The sequence below is a fragment of the Topomyia yanbarensis genome, chromosome 2 (assembly GCF_030247195.1).
Source record: "Topomyia yanbarensis strain Yona2022 chromosome 2, ASM3024719v1, whole genome shotgun sequence".
NCBI classification, from domain to species: domain Eukaryota; kingdom Metazoa; phylum Arthropoda; class Insecta; order Diptera; family Culicidae; genus Topomyia; species Topomyia yanbarensis.
In genome coordinates, this window is record NC_080671.1 from 299635879 (window position 1) to 299652892 (window position 17014).

At 38.8% G+C, this 17014-nt stretch overlaps 1 protein-coding gene across 1 annotated transcript in view; it reads left to right on the forward strand.

Annotated features, from left to right (window-relative positions):
• The window catches only part of LOC131683353 (phenoloxidase-activating factor 2-like), a 34503-nt gene extending 27093 nt beyond the window's left edge, over positions 1 to 7410 (forward strand). The window contains exons 5-6 of the mRNA XM_058965245.1: positions 6362 to 6645; positions 6705 to 7410. Of these exons, the coding sequence (XP_058821228.1) occupies positions 6362 to 6645; positions 6705 to 7299 (879 nt within the window). The 3' untranslated portion in view covers positions 7300 to 7410. The remainder of the gene's footprint in view (positions 1 to 6361; positions 6646 to 6704) is intronic.
• Positions 7411 to 17014: the final 9604 nt, after the last annotated feature.

The following is a 17014-nucleotide window of genomic DNA, read 5'->3' on the forward strand; positions in this document are numbered from 1 at the left end:
CCTAGCAATGAAGAAAGCTCCAGGGCCGGATGGAGTTCCAAACTGCGCTCTCAAGGCAGCGATCATAGCGAACCCGAACATGTTCAGGCTAGCTATGCAGAGATTCCTTGACGAGTGCCGTTTCCCCGATAGATGGAAAAGGCAGAAATTGGTGCTGTTGCCGAAGCCCGGGAGCCGCCAGGCGACCCATCGGCGTACAGATCAATCTGTCTGATCGACACGACTGGCAAATTGCTTGAGAGGATTATCCTCAACAGGCTAACCCCGTACACAGAAGGTACGGACGGCCTGTCAAGCAACCAGTTTGGCTTTCGGAAAGGTAAGTCCACAGTGGACGCTCTCAACTCAGTGATAAAGACTGCCGAGATAGCGATCCAACGAAAAGGCGAGGCATTCGATACTGTGCGTTAGTGACACTGGACGTGAAGAACGCATTCAACAGCGCAAGCAGGGATGCCATCGCGCTCTCATTACACCGGCTTAGCCTACCGGTGGGTCTGTAGCGGATCCTGGACAGCTACTTCCAGAACCGCGTACTGCTATACGAGACCGATGCCGGTCAGAAAAGGGTTCCGATCACCGCCGGAGTCCCGCAGGGCTCGATCCTAGGCCCGGTGCTATGGAACCTCATGTATGACGGGGTTTTGAGACTGAAGTTCTCTCCTAGGGTCAAGATCGTCGGCTTTGTCGACGACGTAACCTTGGAGGTCTACGGGGAGTCAATCCCCGAGGTAGAACTAACTGCAGAACACGCGATAAACACGGTGGAGGAATGGATGAGCGCGAGAGGTCTGGAGCTCGCTCAGCATAAGACGGAGGTAGTTATCGTTAACAACCGCAAGTCGGCACAACATTCAGTTATCCATGTGGGAGAAGTCGTGATCACCTCACAGCGGAGCCTGAAGTCTCTCGGAGTCATTATAGACGACAAGCTGACCTTCGGCAGTCATGTCGACTATACATGCAAGAGAGCGTCGACTGCTGTTGCGGCACTATCGAGGATGATGTCGAACAGCTCAAAGGTGTGCGCCAGTAGACGTAGGTTACTGGCAGGCCATGGCTGTTTCCGACAGTACCTCCACAGGTTCGGGCACGCGGAGGTCCCAGCCTGCCCGGACTGCCCAGGTGTGGACGAAACTGCCGAACACATACTGTTCGTATGTCCTCGGTTCGACGTCGAAAGAAGAGCAATGCTTGACGTCTGTGGCTGGGACACAACCCCTGATACTCTTATTCGGCGGATGTGTCAATCGGTGGAGAAGTAGGACGCAGTCTCGGCTGCTACCACCCAGATTGCCTGTAGGCTGAGGGTAATTTGGCGAACCGAGCAACAGACGACGGGCACGGCTAACTAGTGATTGGTTAGTTGGAGCGAAAAAGGCCGAGCGTAAAAAAGGGAGTGAATGGTCTGTTCATGCTGAGGCAGGTTTGGCGCAGCGACTGGCAACCGCGTAAGGAGTAAACCCAGCCACCCTGAAGCAAGGCAGAAGAGCGAGTGTATAGGCGTATAAGTGGACTGCTTCATGCCAAGATGGGAGGGTCGTAGCGTAGTATGTTGGGACTTAGCTATCGATGCCTCGTGGCGTGGCCGCGGAGTGAAAGGGTGAGCATTCAACTCATTCTCACACGGTATGTTAAGGGTGAGCACAAAAGTCAGCCTCACATGGTATGGTAGAGGCTAGCACAAAAGTAAGCCTAGCAAGGAATGAAAAAGGTGAGCACACAAGTCAGCCTCGCATGGTATGTCAGAAGTGGGGCCTAAGAAAAATGTCCCACATGGGATGCCAGGGGGAGTGACAGGGGTATAATAGAGTGGCACGATCGAGAGTGAACCAGGTGATAGGGTGAGCATCCAAGTCAGCCTAGCAGCCAGGCGTGCACAAAAGTCAGCCTAGCAAGGAATGAGTAAGGTGAGCACACAAGTCAGCCTCGCAAGGAACGAAAAAGGTGAGCACGAAGGTCAGCCTCATGTGGAGTGTTAGAGAGTGAATCAAGGTGCGATAGAAAGAGCACCCAAGTAAGCCTCATACAGGACGTATGAACGCGTGAGCGAGAGTGAATGAGTACATTAAGTACAGCCATCCCCCCAGAAGTAATACCGAGAGGTAGTTCCTGGGGGGGACGATGGCGGAGCCCAATGGAGTTAAGTCGGTATTAATGGCAGCGTCACCATTCGATCCCGACTCGCCCCCAGTACACCCCGTGTGGTAGCTTGGACATCTACCAATAGCACGTGTACTGGGTTAGTACGAAAACAGTCTTCTCCCTTGTAAAAAAAATAAACGCTTTGAAAAAAGGATGAGAATAGATTTGTCGATTCAATCGGGGACTCGGCTGTAATTGCGTTGTAACTAACACGTTGTGGAATTCCGGACGACTGCTTACGGCTTCTTACAAATGACCAAATTGAATTGGGGTCCTACTTCAGGTTCTCCTCCGTGCGATGAATATAGCAACGAAAGCAATGCGCAAGCAAAGAGTTATATTCGCTCTCAATGGCATGCAGCTCAGATTTGTGCCGATCATCTCTCCAGCGAAAGTACCGTTTCCTAACCTTGCGAAGACGGTTCCGTAGATTCTGTAGCTCGTTATTCCACCAAGGCTGCTTTTTACCACGCGGACGACGAGGTCGCTTCACGGGAACAACATCACGAAATATAGCATTCATTTTGTCATACATATTTGTCACAGCTTCATTAATACTGCAACCAACAAGAAATTCCTCCCAATGAACTTCGGCGAATAATGTGTTGAGCCTCTCGGAATCACAGCGGGCTAAATCAAAGCCAAGGAAATCAACAACAATACCAGGAACGTTTTGCTTAACAACGTCAAGCTCGAATAGAAAGATAAAAGGCCGGTGATGTTGGTCGATCTTCAGCAATGGTAACGGTGGCTCACACAATTCAACGCAATCAGTGTCACTAATGAACGCTAAGTCAGTTTACGTTTTCGAGATCGTTTTTTTGAGACATTTCGTTGGCCATAACCGACTCAACCAGGGATATTTCCTGTTCAGACGAAGCATTTACCGGTAGCAAATTTTCATCCGACATCCAGCGTAATTGAGGGAGATTATAATCCCCAACAGTCAAAACCACACCACGATCACCCGCAAGATCAATTAATTTTTTCACACATATTGCATGTTGCTCATACAACAGGGGCTCACTGTTGGGCGGCAGATATATACAGCACACTACCATATCAAAGTTTGGTGATGAGATGCGAACGATAATTTGCTCCAATTGATCACAGTCAGCAATACAAATAGCAGTGCTCTGAAGGCCGTTTTTACTGCTATCAGGACCCCCCTCCCTCCTCGTCTGTGCTGGCTGGTTTGGGGGTTTCTATCACAACGGTAAATAGTATAGTTCAGAGCTAGCTCAGAGTTTGAAACGTCGTTATTCAGCCAAGTTTCAGTAAAGGCAATAACGTCATAATCGCACTGAGAAATATTCAATAGTAACTTATTTGTCTTAGTCCGGATTCCACGCGTGTTCTGATAATAAAGCGAGATTGGACGGTAACTGTTTTCACGATTCGGACCACGTCTGTTGATATCCGCTGGTAATTCTTGAGCATCAGTAGAACTTTCTGTGTGACAGTAGGATATATAAAAAAGCTGCCAAAATTGTTAACAGGAGAAAATAAAGTAGCGATGTTTGTTTGATCACAGATATAGAAGTTATTCGAAGAAGTTAAATCATTGAAACAATTGAACAATGCTTTTTGATGACTTTTCGTGACATTGTACATTTTGAACATGTTTTTCAAACCTTGAAAATAATTGTTTTTCCAAAGGCATATAATCAGTTTTCCTTTATGGCGAAGAGAGATGACCAAGACAAAACCCTGATTCCATCAGGTGCAGCAATAGATATAAAATTCGTATGAGTAATTTACCTGTCACAATAGATTATGAAAATTTAGAGAAATAGTTTTTTGTGATAGAAAATCAGACCAAAAGTAAAAAAAGGTGCGAAGACGTTTCTTGAACAAAAAAAACGCAGAAACGCTTCTTTGAAAAAGAAATTGAGTATGATTTTCGTGTTCAGCGACCCAAAATTAGTTTAGAAAACAATTTTTTCGCAACTTTTTTTTCTTGTAAACTAGTGTAGGGTAATTTGGGGAGAGATGCCGCACATTTCCAAACATCGATCCTGCATTAAAGTAAACCATTCAAAATTTCATGAAATTATTTTTATCAATTGCGACAAGTTTCTAAAAAAAATTGAAATGGTTTCTGTCATGAAAAAAAAATTCATCAAGTTTCCACGAACATTAAAAAAGGTCATTGCCGGAGAGATGCCGCATGTGCGGGTGAGACGCCGCACCGTGGTCTCATACTGAAAAATGATGAGCAAAAATATGTTTAGCTCTTGTTGATGTTTTTGTGATTAGGTGTCTTCAGCTGAGTATCATGAAGTTTGATTACACCTATAAATCGGCTATCACCTTCACTTTTCTACTACCATTTCTAGAAACATTTTTTTATTCAACATTTTAAAAATATTTTTCTTTCGCAACTTTGTGAAACGGTTTAGTTGGACTAACTTAATTAAGAGTACTATTTATTTATATGTTTGTACGAGCGATATATATATATATATATATATATATATATATATATATATATATATATATATATATATATATATATATATATATATATATATATATATATATATATATATATATATATATATATATATATATATATATATATATATATATATATATATATATATATATATATATATATATATATATATATATATATATATATATATATATATATATATATATATATATATATATATATATATATATATATATATATATATATATATATATATATATATATATATATATATATATATATATCTATGTGCTGGTAGGGGTTCCTTAAAACAGTTTTTGGTTGTTTCTCCCAACCAGGGATGCCAAAGGTACCGGTAAACTACATTTTACGGTATATTTACATTTGCACAAGCCGTACAGCCCGCTACAGTGACGCATCACTACAGCTCTTGCCAGAACGGTAGCCAAACCGAGTACATTTTCCCGTACAGCAGTAGAATACATTTTTGTTTTGCTACTGTACTCCGACTGCTCGGTGAGAGTGTGGCGTAGTAAAGTTTGTTCTCTCGCTTTGTACACTTTTCTCTGCATAGTCAAAGGGAGAGGCCCGCTCACGAAAGCGTTAATGCCGGTCGTGGCGTAAACGAACCGCATTCATTGTCGTCGTTTGTGATTAAAAATATTGAATAGATTAAAAATATTAAAAAGGTTAAAATAAGGGAAGAGAAGCTGTACCGCTCGCGTCTGGTGGCTGTACTGGGGGCAGTATTTTATATATATATATATATATATATATATATATATATATATATATATATATATATATATATATATATATATATATATATATATATATATATATATATATATATATATATATATATATATATATATATATATATATATATATATATATATATATATATATATATATATATATATATATATATATATATATATATATATATATATATATATATATATATATCTATATATATATCGTCTGTTTAAAGATATAGATAAATAGACTCATAATCCTATATGTCGCTGTGTTAGGTCCGTTAATTTGAAGATATATCTAAGAACCTTTATCTGACGCAAATGATCATTTAATGACGTTCCAAGGTGAAAAAATACAATTTAGCTACGTATCCTCCGCCATCGAGTGCGGTATCTCACCCGCAATTTTGATGAGGCTTGTATGGGGATATGCCGCACGACGACATTTTCCTCTGAAATTATGGATGACCGTGCCCATGATCAGAGTGCCTTCTAAAAAGTCCTAGCTATTCAACCGATACATGATCTACCAAAAAAAAATCGAGCAATTTAAAAAAAAAACGAAATTTTAATACGTTGCTGAAAAATTTTCGGCACTCCGTGATGCAACTGTACGCACATAATCATTAATAAAATATTCATGAGTTAATAATATGGATTATTTTACACCTCCAGTGTTGTAATTCTTCAAAAGACACAACTCACAATATTATATTACCGTATAAAAGTGACCCTATATGCAAGATATAGAGAGTGCTGCATCTCACCCGACGCGGCATCTTTCCCGAAATTACCATAATCTTATTTAAGACCAAAAGCGATATGTGAAAAACAGAAAGTTCATAAGATAATGTTTATTTAGCATTTTACTTACAAAAAAATCACAAAAATGCGTATGTTTGCGGCATCGGAAAAGGTTAAAAATGGCATATGACTTAATGAAAATTTGAAATATATATCTTCATGATTCATGATAATCTTATTTCGCATATTCCAGTCGGCGGTTTCTACTAATGCGTCATCAGTAATAACACCAAATATAGTGACACCTGCCACGTGTGTGGCCGGATTGGAACGGTGCTGTATGCCCGGTGGTTATCAGTGTGGTCTACAATTCCCCCCAGTTGCCTCTGCTAGACAACCTGGGCCAGGACAAGCAAGCTACGGCGAGTACCCATGGCAAGCGGTTCTTCTTGGTCCAGGAGATATCTATGTTGGTTCAGGAGCACTAGTAGATGCGTTGAACGTTATTACCGTTGCTCATCGAGTTAGTGAATATCTGTAAGATTATCAGTTATATATTCTACGGTGTTGACTTTATCCGAAAATTTCATTTCCAGATCAGGTTCCAGACCATTGAGAGTACGAATGGGAGAATGGGATGCTTCGGCAGCCTCAGAACCAATTCCGGCGCAAGAATTTAACGTTGTTAAAATTTTCATTCACCCAAGTTATACTTCTTCAAACTTGAAAAACGATATTGCAATGCTGAGACTTTCATCAGCAGTTAACTTAGGTACGACGCCAACCATTACAACTGCCTGCTTGCCAGCCACCTCTTTCGTTGGTAATCGCTGCTGGATTTCGGGATGGGGCAAAAATGATTTTGTAAATGGAGCTTACCAAGCTATCCAAAAAGAAGTTGATGTGCCAGTTCGATCTACTATTGATTGTGAAGCGGCCTTAAGAACTACTCGTTTGGGGCCTTCCTTTCAGTTGGATTCTACAAGTTTTATGTGCGCAGGTGGTGAAACTGGAAAGGACGCATGCACTGGAGATGGTGGCTCACCACTTGTCTGTGCATTAGGTGGTCGGTACTTTGTAGTGGGACTAGTAGCCTGGGGTATCGGTTGTGGAACTACAAATATACCTGGTGTTTATGTTAATGTGGCTTCTTTCGTACCGTGGATTATGAGTACAGTCATTTCTAATTGAAAATTGGAGAATGAATCAATCTGTATTGTATTAGCAAATCTGTACTATATTTTATAATCAATTGTATTTAATTATTAATACCTAGATAATGAATGATAAAAAATCCCACATAATTAAACTGTTTTTAATGCAATCTTGATGACGTTTTTTTATGTTAATTATTTTATTGAGTGAAAATTTATATTCTCTGTTATTCAACATTTCATAGAGTTGTTGAGAGGGAAAAGCTTAGTTTTAGCCCCATTAGGGACGTTGCCGCACTATTCTATTAATTACGCAGACTTCAATCGATGAAATACGCATAAATTGGCATAAGTATCCTATTCCCAAGAACATATTTTATGATAAAAGTGTCCTGAGAATGATAAAACACTTCTGTTTGCGCGCAATGAAAACTCGAATCGAATGCTCCAATTATCGCACTAACCATTTGAGCTAATGCGTTGAATAAAGATATAAAGAAACAAATGAGAAAGAACGAAACAAAATTAATAGTAAGAAAGGAGGGTTGACCGAGGGGGTTGAAACAGTTTTTTTGTTTGTATTAGATAAATTAACAAAAACTGTCATTCGATGATTGCTCGTTTTTAAATTTCATACTTCTGTTTATGCTTTATCAAATTACGTCAAAATAAATAGTACAAATCAATAACACAGCATCAATATATTGATTTTTGAAACAATGTTCTTTTGTTTCAACTCTCCTCCTACCGAGGTAAGTGGGAACAGCAGTAACCAAGTAACCAATTATTTTAATTGTAATCAAAATGTTTCCTATGGCACCAAATGGTACAATTGCGTCATTTTTATTCATTCACACTAAGATAATTCTTTAAAACGACATGCATTCTTATCATTATTTTTCACAGTGTAGATCTAGGTTTAAATTAACACTTTTTTTTGAAAATTATTGTTAGATTTTAGCCACAAATGCAAGAATTTCTGTACTGATTCTAACAGTAATAATAGTAAGATACTTCACCTAACCATTAGTTAAGTATAATTGTAGAAACAAGAAATTTGATGCCAATTTTTCATTTATTTGGTTATGTATTATTTTTCAATCACTTCCACTAGGATATTCTACATTGATTAAAATAGTTGATATGACCAGTGATTTGCTCAAAGCTTCAGAAGCTGAAAGGAGTAAAGAACTTGTAGAACTAATGCACATTCCGTGGCTATAAATGACCTAGAACTAATAAACTGAGTATGTTGATCACTGTTCCTAATTCAGGAAAGAAGAATCTTTGTAATTACTATTAGCTCAGTAACGTTAATGTTACATAAGACTAGAAGTTAATCATCGAGGAGACTTGAAACAAGGTGTTTCAACTCTCCTTGGTCGAAAAGTAGAGTTTGATCCACAATTTATAATAAATACGGTAGACGAGCCCTTATTCATCTTATTAGTCACAGTGCTACACTATTTCGCTGATAACTTGGCTTACACTGATTGAATTGCGCTTGAATAGGTATCAACATCATTGCATCGTTCTTAAGAAGCAGATCTATTAAAAAACTGGCTTGGAAAACCCATAAGCATAAAAATCGGACTGGGACTTTCCTCTGCAAGAGTCGGATAAAAAAACCTTCAGTATAAAAACCGGAAGAAAATATCTCCGATTCTTACAAAGAAGCTTTTGTTAGCCGACTTTTAATCATGAAAATCACGATATACAGATGCTCCTGCGTAAGATTTATTTATTTTTAACCGGTTTTTATACTGGAGGCATTCTTACCGAGTTTCGCGGGTGAGCATTTTTAAGCGATTCTTATTCTGAAGAATTTTTACGCTTGAAGTTTATTTCCGATTTTTATATTCTAATGAATTTGGAACGTGTTTTACGAAGCATATTCTATCCTTGCTATCCTTTTATTTTCGGTCGCTCAATTGGGGCACAGCAACCCTATATTGCAATATACCACTCATTTCACATCGTTGGTGTGTATTGGAGAATTTGTGGGCACAATATAAATACAACAAAGCATTATTGATGAATCCCAAACGCTATTGTTTCGCTAGTAATGGGCACTATTTCAACTTTCCTCTGTTTCAAATATTCTCGGTTTTCCCTAACCGTAAAAAGCTTATTTTTTGTTGTTGCCTAAAAATCCTTGTGCGACCACCCCCAATTTGCATTACGTTATTAATCTGAATTCTGGAATAGCTGAAATTGCGCATAGAATCAATGAATTATGTCGGGATAACAAATTAATCTTCTATGTACAACTTTTGCTAATCCCAAGTTGTTTATTGATCAATATAGACGCCGGCTATGCCCGAACATAGATCGCAGCAGGAAAGGGAAAGATTAATAGTCCGACACTTGTTATTACGAGGGGCCGAATATACCTCTGTTGTTACACACCGTTCATGAACGCCCCTTACTGTAGTGAACCAAACTTGACTGCCCCTGTGTGTCATCCAAAACACTCAGGTCGAGCTGAGAATTCGATTCCAAGTGCAACCGTTTCGGTAACTGGTTTGTCACATCCCGAGCGCCGCCCGTGGACGCTGCTTGCTCGCAGTGCCTCGAGAGTCCTCTAGGGATGACCGCATCTGACTGCCCTCTGTTGCTGGGCGTATCCACTCAGGCTGCTTGCACGTATTGTCCTGACAGCCCTCAGTAGCTGACCGACTTCCCCGGAGTAGCTTGTTCGTTGCGCCCCGAGAGTAAATCTTGAGTGGCACTATCCGCGCAGGCTGCTTGCGCGCAGTGCCCTAACTGCCGCCCGTGGCTGAATGCATCTGCCCAGGCTGCTCGCTCACAGTGTCCTGATTGCCGTCCGTGGCTGACTGCATTCGCCCAGGCTGCTTGCTCGCAGTGTCCTTTCCATTTTGGATCCCATCTGTCGCTTTAGAAAGTATCCGCAAGAATGAGCTTCTAGTCGATGATGCGCTATTTATATTATTCTTATTATTCTAACAGGTAGCAAAAGATTGTTTTATTCTTCTTGTGGCAGAAAAGGGACCCTTACACGCGCAATAAAAGTGTCATTACTAAGTAGTGTCATTACTAGAATTGTATGGGAATTCCGTCATTACTCACCTTACACGATCATTAAAAGTGACATTACTGCTCAGTAATGACATTACTAGCGCCTCGTGTAAGGGGCCCTAAAGATAAAGTTCTCGTCCAGAGATGGAAGCAAAGCGAAGAGTAATGCAACTTCTCTCTCTCTATCTCTCTCTCTCTCTCTCTTCTCTCTCTTTTGTTATACTTGTGATTATGTATATGGGGGGAATTTCTTTTTTTGTTCACAGATAATGTTTTTATACGATTAGGTATGACATTTATTCTTTAATTGCTAATTTATTATATATCTACATCTACATCTCATTCCACCCCTACTCTATACAAAAATACTATAGAAATGCATGTTATCAAAATTTTTCGGAATCTTTAGGGGCCATACACTAATTACGTAAGGGCATATGGGGGGAGGGGGAGTTTCAAAATATCTTACCAATTCTTATCTGAGGGGGAGGGAGAGTTTGTTCTTTCTTACGTAATATCATAAAAAAGTATGAAAATGAAATCAATAAGAAAAATATTCTTCACACAAGAATTATTTATTATTTGTGCCATGAACATTTTCTATATCAAACAAAATTAGCAAATATTGTACATCATGGCCAAGGAAGAGTGGACCTGGAATTGAAGTGTTTTGCAACTGCAGGATATGATTGTTAAATTAATTATGTAATTTTGTTTATTGTTGCCATCGTGAGGAGCGTCTTAATTGTCGATGGTATTAGAGCAGTTACATCAAGGTATTCGGAAAATGTTCTGTCATGCGATTGTGACAGATCTTGTGGGCCGAATATTTCCAGAGCGTGAACTGTATTTTACTTCAAGAAAATTCGAAGATGTCGGAGCTATGCGTACGATAATCGTCACAGTTGGAGCTCAGAATAAATTCAAGCCAGAGCAGGTTATAAATTCTTTTGAGCTCTGCATCACAACCCAAGCAGCACCGCTTGTTGACTAGCAGTTTCTACAACAAAATTCGTTGAAAGAAGGCGTACATAAATCATTATTCAACTGATTTAGCAACTAAAAAAGCGCACCAGCAAAAGTTTATGGTTAGGCAACAAACCGCGGCCATTACATGTTGCAAGTGTTGCTTGGGAAGAAAATAGATTCAAAGGAAGTGGAATATAGCGAAGCAGATTATATGGACCAAATTGGCTTTAATAAATATCCTCCAATAGTTATTCTACTAGGATGCAAATAAAATTACTACAGATGAATGCAGTTAAATTTTGTCATGAATTTTCTTGAAATAATTCTATAAGTATCGTTTTTTCTTATTTAATGAATTAACAATATGATTTTTAATTACGAAAATCATGATAAGATCTTATGTAGGGGGGAGGGGGAGTTCGTCAAAATCTTACGAATTCTTATCTGGGGGGAGGGGAGGTTGGAATGTTCTAAAAATGCCTTACGTAATTAGTGTACGGTCCCTTAGTTGTCTCTTGGGTCTGTTCACTTGACTAGCAGTATCGCTGCCGAAAGCACGTGAATATGTTTTTATAATGCCATCCTCCAATTAATGTTGTCTAATTTGGAAGCCGCTAGTGCTTTTTTATTCCTTCGTTCTGACGCTCTACATCCCCATTGGACTGCGGGATTAGAGGAATTGATGTATAGTAAGAGGATAACCCCATATTGCAAAAACTTTGTTAATCATTCGTAGTATCAGCATCCATGCACTTCTTTTCGATAACGTTTAAGCACCGACTAACAGACATAACACTCGAAAACGATGATTCGCCCGCTTTAACGGTCATTTTAAATATGTTTGTAGTTGGGACTGTGGCCACATTTGAAATTATGGCGCCACTGACATATGAACAAGCATATGGGGAATAGACAACTAGTGAAAAATTGTTCCCAAACCAGAGGGGTAACCAGCAAATGAGTGTTTGGGACTGTGAATAAAAGGTGGAGCTAGTGTTCTGGGAAAATTGCCGGATCGATGTTTTTTGTGGGAATTCCCTCATAGTGTTATGTCTGTTAGTCTGTGGTTTGAGTATCTGGAATAGGTATCGACTGTTACAAGAAATTCTCTATAACAAAACTCCTTATCCGTGAAAAAGTCGATTTGTAAAATCTCCCATGGTCCTCGTGGCAATTCTCTGCTACATAATGGAATTGGTGGATTTTTCTTGGACATTCGTAGACAAGTTTCACAGCTTTGTATGTAAAATTCTATCGCTTTCGACATTTCTGACCACCAAAAATGTTCACGCTGAATTCGTTTCGTAGAGGCTGCTCCAACATGGCCTTGTTGAGCAGAAGTAATCGCTCGTTGCCGCAATGCTGAAGTTCCTTAGCATGACATTCGAATTTACGGAAACCGTTCTGCCAAACTCCGGTTTCAACAGCCAATCTTATTGCATGTAGCTCTTCGTCATTGAACCTTCGTTCGAACCGGTCACAAATCTTGATAGCTCCTGGTTTACCTTGAGTTTTTCAACAGCAACAGTCTTTCTCAAGGCTACCTATATTTTCGCTCGATCAGTCTTTCTCAAGACTACCTATATTTTTCGACAATTAGTCTTTCTCAAGACTACCTACCTTTTGTACTCAATCAGTCTTTTTCAAGACTAAAACATTTTTTAAGAACAATTCAGCCTAAAGCTTCCAACATGCCTGGGTCCTCCCAGAAAGGCCGCGTGCCAAAAATTAAAGCTAAACGGAAAAGGGTATCTTCTCCACCCTAAAATTCAATTGACTGCAGCAACTCATTCGATGTTTTATCCAAATTAGAAGCTGATGAAATTTCTAATTTTCACATACTGCCAATGAGAAGAAAACGCAATCACCTCCGCCTATAACAGTGATGATCTCCGACTTCAAAGCCTTTCGAACTGAGCTTTCGACGTTCCTTGCGGACGCGAAAGCCTCTTTTCAGATTGGCCGAAGAGGAGAATGTCGAGTTACAGCGGAGGAATTGATTGGCCACAAACGACTACTCCAGTATCTTACGGAGAAGTTATATAAATTTTATTCATATGATTTCAAGACAGATAGACCATTCAAGGCTGTCTTGAAAGGGCTACCACAAGGCCAAAGTTTGGATGAAATATCCAACGAATTGAAAAATTTACTTGGCTTTTCTCCTTCACAAGTTATTCTTATGAAGAGAAAGGCTAGCGGCGATAACACACCAGTACGCTCTGGAATTATCCAGGAGCTTTATTTAATTCATTTTAACCGTTATGAGGTTAATAATTTGAAAGTATTTGAAAAAGCACGTTTTATGTTCCACGTGCGAGTAAAGTGGGAACATTATAGACGACATGGGGGCAGAATTCAAAATCTGACCCAGTGTCGTAGATGCCAAGGTTTTGGGCACGGCACAAAAAATTGTCATTTGGATTCCAAATGTATGATCTGTGGTGATAAATCGCACACTGAAGATACTTGTCTGGTGAAAAAAACCACAAAAAGTTTCAAATGCGCTAATTGTAATCGAATTTCTGGGGTTGTCCAGTTCGAGAAAAAATTATAAATTCTCGTTCTAGACAACAAAAACAACAAATAAAAAATGTACCTACTTCTTCAGGTACACTTCAAGAAAACACGTCCAAACGTGTAAGTCCGATTCAAAATAGATTAACAACTTCTTCTACCTCCGTCACACCACCCTACAATGGTGTGTCATCTTATGCTTCAGTGGCAGGTAACAAGGCCAAAATAACGGCTACTGTTACCACGCCTACAAGCCCGTTTGCACCCAACGCTTCCTTTAGTCCAATGGATCTAGGTAGCGTAACGGAAGAAAAATTAAAATACCTTCAGGACTCAATGTTACCTATGATGATTGCCATGTTAAATTCTACCTCCATGTTTGAAGCTTTTCAAGCGGGTTGGGAATTTGTTAACAAAATTGTAATGAAATTAAAGTTTAACAATGACTTTAAATAATAATTTAAATTTATTAAATTGGAATGCTCGTTCATTAAAAACGTGCGAAGACGATTTTTTCAACTTCTTGAGTATACATAATGTGCATATAGCCGTTGTGACCGAAACTTTTTTAAAACCAAATATCAAATTGAAGAGTAACTCTAATTATGTTATTCATCGATTTGATCGAATTTTTGGATTCGGCGGAGAAATCGCTATAGCGGTTAATCGCAGGATCAAACATTCCGTTACGCCGTCTCTTGACACCAAGGTGATCGAGAGTTTGGGTATCGAAGTTGAAACTGATCTTGGTATCATTTTTATTGCTGCAGCCTATTTGCCTTTTCAGTGCACTTGCGATCAAATTAATTTCTTGAAAGGAGACTTACAAAAACTTACAAGAAATCGGTCGAAATTCTTCATAATCGGTGAATTTAATGCCAAACACCGAGCCTGGAATAATGCTCAAAGCAATTCCAACGGTAACCTACTTTTTAATGTTTGCTCTGCTGGTTATTATTCAATGTTGTTCCCGAATGGTCTTACGTGCTATTCGTCTGTAAGGAATCCATCAACAATTGATTTGTTTTTGACAGATCAAAGTCACCTTTTTAGCGAATTGATTACATATGCTGACTTTGATTCTGATCATCTTCCAGTAACTTTTTCACTTTCTCAAGAAGCTGTTTCCAATCCCATTAGCTCAATGTTCAATTATCACAAAGCAGATCGGGAAAGGTACAAAACTTATATTGATAATAATTTTAATCATGACCTTGATTTACAAAATAAAGCTGACATTGATACGGCATTACAAAATTTAAGTATATCTATAGTTGATGCTAGAAATTTATCAATACCAACAACACAGAAAAAATTTAATACTCCTATTACTGACGACGATCTTCAACTTCTGATTCGCTTGAAGAATGTTCGAAGACGTCAATATCAACGTTCTCGTGATCCTGCTATGAAATGTATCTATCAGGATCTACAAAAGGAAATTAAGCATAGATTCACACTCTTAAGAAATGAAAATTTCGCGAAAGAGGTTGAACAAATCAAGCCAAATTCTAAACCTTTCTGGAAACTTTCTAAGGTTCTTAAGAAACCTCAGAAACCAATTCCAGCTTTGAAGGAAGATACCCACATACTTCCTACAAACGAAGAAAAACCTCAAAAACTTGCTCAGCAGTTTGAAAGCGTCCATAATTTTAATCTTAACGTTGTGAGTCCTATTGAAACCGAAGTCTTGCAAAAATATGAAAACGTTTCAAATCAAGTATTGTCTCTAGACGATATTGTTGAAACAAACTATGATGAGATCAAATCCATCATGAAAAAGTTAAAAAATATGAAAGCTCCAGGTTATGATGGAATTTTCAACATTCTTCTTAAAAACCTTCCCGAAATCACCATGAGATACTTGGTCAAAATATTCAACAAATGTTTTGAATTAGCATACTTCCCTGAAAGATGGAAAAATGCCAAGATTATTCCTATTTTGAAGCCAGATAAAAACCCAGCAGAAGCATCTAGCTATCGACCAATTAGTTTACTCTCTTCTATTAGTAAATTATTTGAAAAAATCATCCTAACTAGAATGATGTCACATATCAATGAGAATTCTATTTTTCTTCCTGAGCAGTTTGAATTTCGTATTGGACATTATTCAACTACTCATCAACTTGTGAGAGTAACTAACATGATAAAGGCAAATATCTCAGAGGGCTATTCCACTGGAGTTGCTCTTCTAGACATCGAAAAAGCTGTCGTCATGATAATAATGGTTAAGAAATTAAAAAAATTAAAATTGGGAATTGTTTTCCATCGTCAACTATATTTCTTCTTTTCGATTCTGCAACATTCTTTGAAAATATTGTTGAAATTTTATTGATGAAAAGCTGAAAATGCGTTTGGCAACATTGCCCACTAAATGGATGGTGGGGGAAAGACGCGTATTCGTTTAGGTTATGCTAGTATTAGTAGCAGAAAGGAATGAAAAAGTGCATGGCACGAAAACGAGCGAGCAAGAGAGTAATAGTAGTGCGATTCGCGCGTAAATATTGGTCGGTCGGTTTTCTCATCATTCGTTGTACACCAGAATAGCAGTAATTTCCGCGTCATAGCCCGTACCAAACAGAACCATCCGCGAAAGTACCTCAACCGCTGGTGACGTGGAGGAGCCAAATGCTACGGAACAGGAACTGTCACCCTGTGAGAAATTCGCCGCTATAGGAAGTGAACGGTATTTTCCTCCCACGATAAAACAAACCAGTGGTCCTTTTCAGGAGCAATAAATTATATTGCAAGAATTTTTAATTGAAGGACCATATCACTTCGGTTGTCAGACATTACATGCTCGTCTTTTTTATTGGAACTGAAAAGTGTAATCAATAATATGTTTGCCGATGAGAAAAATCCGTTAATTATTATCACAATTTGAATAGGTGAGCGCTGTTCAGGCTAGAAGCATGAAAAATAGCATTAACTGAAAATTTACACTAATAATTCTTGCCTACTTTTTGAAATGGACCTATGTGCAAAAGAGAGCCTCTCTTTGTTTACTTTCTCTTTCGATTATCACGGCTTTACCGTTAATCTTTCCAATAATGTTCCAGTACATATTGGAAGAACATCATTTCGACTAGCATATTATGCAAAGAGTTAAGCAGCAAACGCAGGTGCGACCGTGTTATTTGCACATAGGACCTTTTCAATAAGTTTTCTTGAATTCTTCACAAGTAGATTTTATTAGTCCAGCATTAATTAGCCGTGCTTTGATTGGT